At 42.6% G+C, this 11,357-nt stretch overlaps 1 protein-coding gene across 2 annotated transcripts in view; it reads left to right on the plus strand.

The window, feature by feature from the left end:
• Positions 1-354: 354 nt before the first annotated feature.
• Positions 355-11,357, plus strand: part of SCG3 (secretogranin III) — a 46,830-nt gene continuing 35,827 nt past the window's right edge. The window contains exons 1-7 of one of the 2 annotated variants that reach the window (XM_006017933.3): positions 355-499; positions 1,204-1,256; positions 1,855-1,900; positions 1,996-2,211; positions 3,320-3,462; positions 4,458-4,619; positions 5,427-5,604. In XM_006017933.3, coding sequence (XP_006017995.1) covers positions 412-499; positions 1,204-1,256; positions 1,855-1,900; positions 1,996-2,211; positions 3,320-3,462; positions 4,458-4,619; positions 5,427-5,604 — 886 coding nt within the window. In that variant the 5' untranslated portion in view covers positions 355-411. The remainder of the gene's footprint in view (positions 500-1,203; positions 1,257-1,854; positions 1,901-1,995; positions 2,212-3,319; positions 3,463-4,457; positions 4,620-5,426; positions 5,605-11,357) is intronic. The other variant, XM_006017934.3, reaches the window with a different exon arrangement.

Genomic DNA, 11,357 nt, shown 5'->3' on the forward strand with positions numbered 1-11,357 from the left:
GGGTGGTGTACGCATGCTCCTCCCGCCGCAATCTCCCTCCCCGGCTCCTCCCCTCCCGTCCCCGTCCGAGGATATCAACAGGGACTGGCTCATCCCTCCCTGCTCGGGAAGGAGAAAAGGGGCTGAGCAGCCGCGCACCTAGCCCTCGCCCGCAAGCCGTGCAGCAAGCGGCGCCGCTCCTGGGACTTCAGCACCAGGGGGTTGGACAGCTCCCGCCGCAGCTGCGGCACCCGGGGCGGGCGTTGCGGGCTCGGGGCTGAGGACACGCGCACAAAGCCGGCTCGGGCAGCGCTCATCAGCCCAGCCCCGGTGCTGCGAGAAGCCCGGACCAGCCCGATCTCCGATCCCCGCGGCCAGGCTGCCTCCACCCAGCCGCCACAGCCCACTGCCGGCCTGCTGGACAACACCAGGATGGTCCTCAAGCTGGCGGTTGTGATTCAGGTGCTGTCATTGACTGTGGGCCACGTTCACGGCTTCCCTAAGCCCGAGGGGAACAGAGGTAGGTGGCTTCTCAGCCTATTTGCACTGGGATGGGACAACTTTTACGTGGAAACAAGAAGGAAAAGCAAAAACTTCTCTGTCTCTCTCTCTCTCTCAATTCTTTTCTTTCTCCCTTTCGCCATCTCTCTCTCTCTCTCTCTCAATTGGCGCTCAAGTGGTATTTCTCCAGCCCTGGAGGAATGATCTGATCTTTTACTTCGAGCTAGGAGGTGAAAGAAGAGGGAGAGGCTCTTTATTTCACAGTTGCTTCTCTTGTGACGGCCCTGGTATCTGTTCTGCAGCAGTTTTCAAGTCTCTCTTACTGTGGTCCTATTGTGGATGTAACAGATCTTTTAATCTCCTGGTTACAACAATCTGATTATCCTCTGGCTATTTTAGTCAAGCTCTTACACACGTTTTTAAAATGCATGTGTGGGTTTTCAGATCAGAGAGCACAGGGGAAGCCCAGCATGTGGTACCTTTCTGGCACATTTCTTTCCTGGGGGGGAAAAAAGGACAAACTATTTTTGTCCTCCTAATTTAAAGAGTTAGCCTTGTTTTTTCCCCATGCCAGAGGCATTGGATTTGTTTTGTATGGATGTATAACTGACATCACTTTAAATGCAAGTGTTTAGGAAGAAGATGGTGATTTTTTTAATATTCTGCCTCTGTGTATGTGTGTATGCCTCCACAACTGAATGTATATATATCTATTTATTCTAGATAAAGCTATTCACAACAGACAATTAAGTGTAGAGAGACCTTTGGAGGAACAGGTAGGTAAAATGAAAATGATCAAAATATTCACTGAATTTATAAGTTAGTAAATGTTATTTTCTAAGCTTTCACTTGTCACACTGATGAGAATGTTAGTAGCTTAACAACCAGATTAACAAAGAGTATGTAAGGAAAATAAACATTGATGGGCTTTGGGCATGAAATGTCTTAGTTTCAATAATAGCTAAGAAACAGCATGTAGTTTTACCAGCCTACAAAAATAGGTTGTTCTGTTGTCTCCAAAACAACACAAAGAAGCTTTTCCCGCAGAATCTAACTGAAATCAGTGGAAGTTTGGGTTGAAGAAGGGAAGCAAAATCAACCTCCTACAATAAGCAGTGCTACAATAAATTATAACTTTGCCAAGTCTATCTGTGACTCCAGGATAGAATACTACCAAACCAAACAAAAAAGCCCAAGAGCTTGATCCTGCACATCTTAATAAGGCAAATATCCCCTGACTCCTAAATAAAGGGTGCGGTAAAACTTTTCCTAAAATAGTATGAAGAAAATACATTCTATTGTGTGAAGGTGAATAAAGAACATGTGGTAAAATGCACTCATTCTTCCCATTTTGGATTTGTTCTCATACACCAGATTGCTGAAGCTGAGACAGACAAGATCAGAAAAACAGTCTCCACAGGTAAACCATTTTTCCTGCTAATTCTTCAAGTCTACACAGTAGCATACTGAGAGGTCTGAGACTACATGTCATGTGTGTGTTAATAAATTTTCCAGAAAATAAGCCAGAATTCAGAAATTATTCCTTTGCTGATGATTTGAACCTGCTACAGTCAGTAGCAGAAAAAGAGAGAAATGAAAAGGAGAGGGCATCAATTAGAAGCTCCCTATATGAGCAACAACTGGCCCTTGATGATGCAGACTCCACCAAGAACCGCAGGCTCGTGGATGACTATGACTCCACTAAAAGTGGGCTGGATTATAAATTTCAAGGTATTTCAACTTTTCAGTAACATTTAGGTTGGATTTTTCATGCAAGTTATTGCAGTCATGAATCATTCAATCATCTACCTAAAAATGGACCATTCTCATCACTGGACTGTAATTTTAATAACTGGTTTTTAGTTTAGAAACTTATTACCTAACATCTTCTGCAACTTGACACACAAGTATAGAGAAGCTCATGGTCAGTGACACTTTTCACAGTCCACTTCCATGGATCCACTCCAAATACGTAATCTGTATATGTTTAGTATAGCTGTCAGATTCAGGGGCAGGAGGATATCATATCTTGTAAGCTATGTTTTCAAATAAACATAAGTACATTTCAGTAACTGAAAAGAAAGTACACTCTAAGTATTATTTTTATAGAATTAACTAATATACAGGGATTTTTCCATATATTAATTGTCTTACTAGCACATTTGTTATTTATCACATAGCGGAGAAGGAAAAAATATTCAGATCCAAATTATGCTTGCTTTAATCACAGGCAAAATTCATTGACTTCAGTGGGTATAGTGAGTCCCTGGAGTAAGGTGAGCTGGATTTGCCTTAAGGTATTATTTAATTATACCAAAGTATGCTGTTCATGGTCATAATCAAAGTCTGCTTACCTTATTTACTTTCAAATTGATATAACCTGAGTGGACAAGGATTGCAAGATTAAATATTTAATTTGCTGAAATCCAAAGAGGAAAAAAAACAATATTTTCCATGTTCTCACCTGTCTTGTTCTAAGTCATATGGTTAATATAAGCATCAATAAGATACATGTAAGCAGATAGAGGAGCAATGTAGTAGTATGACATTTAAATAGTCTTTTATAAATAGCAAGTGATTGTGCTTTGTCATTTTATTTGTGCTTACAAGGAGAGACTTTTTGCAGAACAACCAGTTGTGTATTTAGCATATTGCACTGTTATTGGTATGATGTTTTACAAACATACAATACCAATGCACAACAGATAAATGTACCCAAATATCTGGGGAAAAAAGAGTGGTTGAGCTGAAAGAAGATACGTACAGGTATTTCTTAAAAGATATCTAAATCCAATGAAATAGAGATGGTCCTTATACAGTTAAACTGTAATTCTTTTAGATGATCCAGATGGTCTCCATCAACTAGATGGCACTCCCTTAACTGCTGAAGATATTGTCCAGAAGATTGCCACAAGAATTTATGAAGAAAATGATAGAGGAGTATTTGATAAAATTGTCTCAAAGCTGCTAAATTTGGGTCTAGTAAGTTTCCTATTATCATTTAATGTAACTGTTCTATTGTTTTGTGTGCCCCCCCCCCCCGCCCTTATTTACTGTTTTAATCACTGGGATAAATTCAATATGCCTAAAACTGACAAGCTAATGATACTGACTTGAACCAGAAAGAGTGAGTCAGGCTCTAGGCAACTTTCTCAGCTCATTTGTGCCATTGCACATCCATCTTGCCCTGCAATAACCTTGCTATTTGCATCCTGGGTTTTGCAACCAGAGATGGCAAGTAATAGTATGTTCTGATGTGGACAAGAGTCCACTGAGGATGAGAATGAAAGTGTCACACTCTCTTTTTTATTTCCCTTTTTGTTTTCAATTACTTCCTTTGTCTTATCAAGTATCTCGTCACTGTCATGGCAAGACTCTGGGCCACAACCCTCTAATGTGTGAGTCAACGTAGAGCCTTTGATTTCACTGGAAGCACAATGGCATACACCAGCAGAACCTAGCCTAATAAGTGTTTCTTATTGTTACCCATCAAAAAACTCAGTTTGATTCCAAATCTCCAGATATCACAGACTAGTGTATCTACTGCAATACCTACTCTTTTTTTCCTTTTTTGGTTTTTTTTTTTCTTAAATATGATCTTGCATGATGAACTCTTATGCATTTCAAAGGGAGATCTGTGTAAAGCACCAACAAAATTGATTCTGCATTCAAGTAACAGAATTAACATAAGAATGAAAATGTATTGTAGTGAAGTTGTAAAAGTTTAACTGTATTTTCAGTTTATATATGACTATATTCCACCATATATAACCTATATAGGCCACAACCAGGGCCCATGGTTTTAGCTATCTAGTCCTTTCTTCCACAGAAAAAGAAATCAAATCTAATTTGGCTGTATTCAACCTTGAAGCAATTAAACAGGTTAGATAGCTGACTAACTAACTAATGGAAGACTGGTTTAAAAAATTCAGTATGTTTACAATTCAGAGTACATAAAAAATAATGTATGTCAACAGATTACAGAGAGCCAGGCCTATACTCTGGAAGATGAAGTGGCTGAAGTTCTACAACAGTTAATTGCTAACGAAGCAAATGATGGTGAGAAGGAGTCAGAAGCTCTTGATTACCCTCCAAGCAGAACAGACAGTGATACAGAAGAAAAACAGGAGGAAAACATGGTAATTGTTCTTAGCTAATCATTTTGACTCACTAAATAGTATGAGTAGACCAATGCACTGTTCTGTGCTTTAGGGAATAATTAGTTCAGTCTGGAAACTGTAAGAATGTTTTTAAAGAAATGCCATCAAATAGAAACATGAGCAATATAGTACATAAAAGTTTATGCCAAGATCACATATTGAAATAATGCTGTGAGAGCCACTGATCTCCTTCCAATTAGAGAAATATTGGCTCAAGCCAGTACACAGCATAAGGTTATGATAATGTTTGCTGCTCTTCTAATCATGTCACCTGAAACAGAGGTATCAAACTCACCTTCTGCCCTGGGCTGGGTATGTGCTGTGGGGCTTCTTGGAGGCCAGATCCATCTCAGGGCATGGAGTGGTGGTGGTGGCAGCAGCTTCAGTCCCAACCCAATACATGAGATAGCAGTGGCATCAGCTCCAGCTCCCACCACTTTTGGCACTGACATATGTTTCATGCCAGGGCAGCAGCAACGGCTCTGGCATAGAGTATATGGCAGCAACAGCTGTGGCTCTGGGTCAAGCACAGGTCCTGGGGTAGTGGCAGCAGTGGAGCCAATGGTCAAGGACCTAGGTCCCCAACAGTGGCAATGGGCAAAGCAGCTGGAGGCTGACCAGGGCTTTGTCAGCCCTTACTCCCCACCCTCCCCACTTTTCCACACCCACAAACTTCTGTTTGCCTGGTGAGCCAGATACATTGGCTACATGGGCTAGAGCCAGCCCTTGGGCCATATGTTTGACCCCTGATGTAAAGCAATGTTTTTCTAATCTCTTTCTATGAAGACCCCCAGCAACGCTGATCAAGATGGTTTTATTAATGGAGAATCTGATGATACTTTGGATAACACATGGCCTTCCTCTAATGCCTTGGAAAGAAGAAATGAACTCCCTTCAGACAATAATTTTGAAGACCTCCAATATTTCCCAAACTTTTACGCACTGCTGAAAAGTCTTAATTCAGGTGAGCTCTCTGTTTTCTCAGTAATGTGTTTTAGAGCATTATTTAGCAAGGAAAGCAGAATCTAGTTGTGTGTTGAGGTTTTTCCATTTTTCTTTCTCAGCCTGAAATCTCTTCCACCAACTTCAAGGCCCCATGTCTCAGGGACTTGTCCCTTAAGATAAGAAAGACTGGATGGAACTCCTTTCAGATCCCATCCAGATCACCCCTAGTTCAGCTACAGAGACTGCTGCAGAATGATGTCACAAACTCCACTCCCCAGGGACAAAGTGTATTACCTCCACAGGGGTACCTTAACAGTTTGGGGCTATGAACCCAGGAGTCTTGAAATCTCTTTCTCTTTATCATTTCTCTCTAAGACATAGAAAGAAAAATATGGCAAATTGTTTTCCCCAGAGATGTTGCCAGTAAGAGCCTTTTCTCCTGAGTTAAGGGAAATGTGAAAGTGAATCAGGCCATATTGTCATCATCTGCACAGTGATGGTGCCAGTAAATTTATACTTAGCAGTCCTATCCTTTTCTCAAACCACAGACTCCGTTCTATATTGTGATGAAGGCCCTGAATCACATCTTCCTTCTCTGGTGTTATGCATTATTCTGTCCCAGTGCATTATCAGCTAGATTGTGGCACCTAGCCACAGCTGCTCTGTCAGTGCACACTGTCTCTCACCCACTCTCACACTCCTCAGCCAGCAACCATTCTTTCACTGTCCCCAACAAAACCAGCAACTCGGCAGATTCTTCCTTCTGAAGAAACCTGGATCCTTCCACCACCCATCCCCACAGGCAATGAGTAGGGACAGGAGCAGGAGGCAGGGCCAGAGGTTATTTTTTTTTTTTTTCCCCTTGTCCTTTCCAGAAGGCTTGCACTCTCCTATTTTGTCCTCCCCTTCCTCTTAGAAGCTTGGGCTGAGGGTTCTTCCTTCTCCCCTCTCTTTATTGACAAAGCAGAGAGTTCAACGGGTAAGCAAGCAAGTAGAACTGTGAATCAGTCTTTAGACATGTCTTAGTCTTGTCTCCTATTTCAGGCTCCTTCCCTGCCAGCTGAGGACGAGAAGATTCAAGTCACCCCTACCAATATGTGTGTAGAGTTTCTGAGAGGCAGCTCCTCAGTTGTGTTGGGCCTTGAGCTAAGGCCAGAATAGTGTTGTCACCTATCCTTGCCTACCAGTGGCCCATACAATATAGTATGCCAATAATTTCTCATGTAACTCAGTGGTGGCAGATGAATTCTGTGCTCATGATGCAGAAAGACTGACAAGTTTATTGCAAAAACATGAGTGAGTGAAGCAAAGAACAATGAGGAGAAGGTGGTGAGGAAAGTCAGGGCAGGAGAAAAGGATTTGTCATGCCATACTAAATTTAACTCAAGGCCAAGGTACTTTTTATCATGAAAATTCCTGTTTTTATCTTATTGCAAGCATGATCTGAGAGAATGAGGATCCATTCCAGTACTGAAAGTGTAGACACCTCTCCAGTAGCTGAATCATATTTCTGTGGAAATCAATAAACTTCATGACAAATTTTAAATGTCTCTGTAAGAACCCATGGAGCTTATATGAGTTCCCATATACAAAGTGGCATTGCCATGTTGAATCTCTTTCTATAAAGTCTGCTTTTGAAAGCATATTCTTTTTCTTTATTATTCTGCCATGGCCAGTCCTGAAACAGTCAGTGCTCTGTCCCTCTACTTTTTCAAGTATTGACAAAAAAATTAGATACCTGGAGGCCAGGCCTGTTTTCAGGGGTCAAGTAACAATTCCAGTGTATTAAATGCATTAATATCATGGCCACAACTTGTTGATTTTTAGCTTTCAGAACAGCTGTTATTCTAAATATTTTAGTTAAGGTGTAATGAATGTCCTCCAAAATCTTTTTCTATTATGAGGTGTTCTGACTGCCAGATCTCCTATCCAGTTGTAGATAAAAGATGCTCACTGCAATTGCTACAGGATTGCTTTTAAGACCACTTACAGATAAGAGTCTTCTGGACAGTTCAGATATAAGTATAATAAATCCTGCATGCAGCTTCAGCTGATTGTTCCTAGGCCACAGTCCTGCAGCCAGGGCCCACCAGCAGTGCACATTGCAGATGTTCAAAAGCTTCCACTGCTACTCTCCATCTTGACGAAAGATTCCCTTTATTCCCTCCTCACCCTCCACTTGGAGTAGGATTTGCCGTTAAAAAGGAAATCATCTGATAGAGAACTCTACATCAAAGTCTGGCATTGCTCCCATTAGGATAATCCTGTTAGCTCTAGTAATCCCACTCTCAAACCTTTCTTCTTCCAGCCACTATTTCTTCTGTCATGATTAGGTTAACCTTTGGTTGCAGAGTCAGTAATGAAAGTCCACACATCCCTACCCAATCCTCAGACAGCTTTAGTATACAGCAGGGGTGCTCAATCCCTGGCCCATGGAGCCATGTCATCTGGCCTAAAGGGTTCCCCATGGGTTGGGAAATTTGGTGGTGAAGGAGCAGTGGCAGTTAATGCAGCCATTCCTCCTCTGCTGCCAAATTACCAAGGACTGCATGGCCATATTAGCCTTGGGCCACTGCCACATGGCTGGATTGAGCCTTGGCCAGACCTGCCCTGCACAGCTGGATCAAGGCCAAGTCATTGCTGCGCAGCTGGATTGGGTCCCAGATGCACTCACCCCTTGTAGCCAGGTCAGGGCCATGCTGTTGCCATGTGGCTGGCTCAGGCCCCTGCTGTGTTGACCCTGCATGCCAGATCAGATCAACGAGCTGGATCCAGTCCACAGATAGACCTGGCACTACCCATCTGACCTGCAGGGTGAAAAGGTTGGGGTACTACTTCTGTGAATGTGCTTGTTTGTGAACATGCAAGAATGACCATTGGAATAAGAAGCCTGTTGCTCATGTTGCTTTTTTTTATTTTCATAGTGTCATAGTTGTTAGGGGCTGGAAGGGACCTTACAGAGCATCAGGTCCAGCCCCCTTGCATATGGGCAGGAAAGACTGCTGGGATCAAATGATCCCAGCAATATGGGCATCAAAACATTTTTTTTGAAGATGGCCAGGGTGGATGACTGTACCAGTTCTCGGGGGAGCTTGTTCTAAATCCTCGACACTCTGCTTGTAAAGAAGTTTTTCCTTATGTCTAGCCTGAAGCGATCTTCAATCAGCTTGTGCCCAATATTTCTTGTCTTCCCCTAGGGGGGCCTTGGTGAATAGATGCTCCCCCTGATGTACGCCTCAGATATACTTATAGGCTGCAACCAAGTCCCCCCCTAGTCTTCTCTTCTCCAGGCTAAACAATCCCAAGTCCCTCAGCCTCTCCTGATACATCTTGGTCTCCAGGCCTCTAATCATGCATGTGGCCCTCCTTGGACTCTCCCGAGCTTCTCCACATCCTTCCTGAAATGTGGTGCCCTTAATGGATGCAGAACTCCAGCTGCGGTCTGACCAGGGCTGAATAGAGAGGAAGAATGATATCCTTAGCCTTGCTCAAGATGCCTCAGTAGATGCATGCCAATGTTTGATTAGCTCTGCCAGCTATGGCATTGCATTGGTGGTTCATGTTCATTTTGGTGTCTGTCATGATACCCAGATCTCATTCAGATGTGGTGCTGGCAAACATAGCACTGCCGAGCCTGTAAGCGTGTTGTGGATAATTTCTCCCCAGATGGAGCACTTTGCATTTCTCTGTACTAATGACATCTGGTTGAGGTCTGCCCACCTTGTGAGCCTGTCCAGGTCAGCCTGTATTGCCAGCCTGTCTTTGAGCATGACCACACTCCCCCATAGTTGGTTGTTGTCAGTGAACTTTGCTAGTTCACTTTTAATACATGGATCCAAATCGTTAATGAACATTTTGAAAAGCATTGGTCTGAGTACTAAACCTTGAGGGACACCACTGGTCACCCTCCGCCCTGGTGACTCAGTTCCATCAATCAATACTCTCAGGGTCCTACCACAGAACCAGTTGCCTAGCCACCAAACCATAAAGTAGTCAAGGCCACATTTTCGCAATTTTTTCATGAGGGCTTTGTGGGAGACCAGGTCAAAGGCCTTTTTGAAGTCCAGGTATATGACACTAACCTCATTTCCCCCATCCAGGTGGCAAGTAACCTGCTCATAGAAGGAAATCTGGGGTTGATCTGGTATGACCTGCCCTTAACAAAGCCATGTTGGCTATTCTTCAGAATACTGCCTTCTGCTAGCCTGTCTGTAATAGATTCTTTGATTATTTTCTCCAGGATTTTACCAGGGATTGAGGTCAAACTGATTGGCCTGTAATTTCCCAGATCCTCCTTTCACTCCCCCACAGCTTGTTGTCGTCAGCGAACTTTGCTAGTTTGCTTTTAATACCTGGATCCAAATCGTTGATGAACATATGGAAAAGCACTGGTCTGAGTACTGACCCTTGGGGGATGCCACTGGTCACCCTTTGCCATGATGACTCAGTTCCATCAATCAGTAGGGTCCTACCATGGAGCCAGTTACCTAGCCACCGGACCGTGAAGTAGTCGAGGCCACGTTTTCCCAATTTGACCATGAGGACATCATGGGAGACCAGGTCAAAGGCCTTTTTTCATCCTCTCTGGAATATAATTGAGGTTAAAAAGTTAAATATGGTGGATATGAGATCAGTAAGCAAACTGAAATATATGCATTATTGACACTGAAGGTCTTAAATGTAAGACGTTATGGTAAAAAATGCTCAGTCCTTGGTTACCAGAATCCTCCTTTTTTTTAAAAGGTGTTACAGTAGCGTAGTGATGAGGCGGGTGGGGGAGAGCTGGCTGGGGGGGGCACCAGCCAGGCTCTCCAGGGGTATTCAGTCCCCCGCAGCACTTCCAGTTTCACCACCAGCACTTCTGGTTTTGCCAACGAAGTTCGCTACACCACTGTGGTATTATTAAGTTGAGATGCTCTAGTTCTGCCCATAAAGTATTTCCTTCCCCATTAAAATTGAGTATTTTGAATGATGCAAGTTGTTGAAGATCTGTATGTCCATACTAGATCGGTGACATCTCCCTCTAAACTGCCTGGCTGGTATGTACAGTTCTAGTCAGTTGTTCACTACCAAATCTCAATGCAAGTCATACAGGTAACAGACTGCTGAGTGACTGTTTGAGTGGTGAGAGTGATATGGATTGAGCTACAGGTAGTTAGTGGGATTAAATTATAGAGTCTTGTTTTAATGACAGGTTTTCATTTCAGTTAAAGTATCTAGATGCTATTGCATGTAATGTCATAAATTCTGTGCAACACCTCCTAGATTTTGGACTTCCTTTTGATCTGTTTGGTTTAAAGAATAATAAAAAAAAAAATTGTAAGGTAGATGTAAAGACCAGTGACTCAAGTTCTTAGTAATATCCAGGCAATTGATTTTACTCTCTGCTTGACAAAAACATATAGTAGATATATCAATAAATGATAATATATGTATATCTAAACTGCTATCAATTGTCAGAACTACTCACTGATGTTGAAATTCATCCATGCATAGGTGACTATTCCTATTTCAAGGGCCTAAGTGTTGCATAGTTCTTGTGTTAGACTGTTCCCTCAGGGTACAAATATGATTATCCCTGAAGATCCATCTTGAAGGAGTGGATCAATGCCAGTAAATGTAACTAAATTAATAGACTATGAAGTGTTAAAATCATTTAACTCACTCTTTTCCAGGCTGACTGTTTAGGGTCCTACCATGCAAGGTCAAGGAGGCCAGAGAATTGATGCCCAGCCAGGTATCTGAGCTATCTTGCCAGTGCAGGCAGGGATG

Source organism: Alligator sinensis, unplaced genomic scaffold, assembly GCF_000455745.1.
Source record: "Alligator sinensis unplaced genomic scaffold, ASM45574v1 scaffold250_1, whole genome shotgun sequence".
NCBI lineage: Eukaryota > Metazoa > Chordata > Crocodylia > Alligatoridae > Alligator > Alligator sinensis.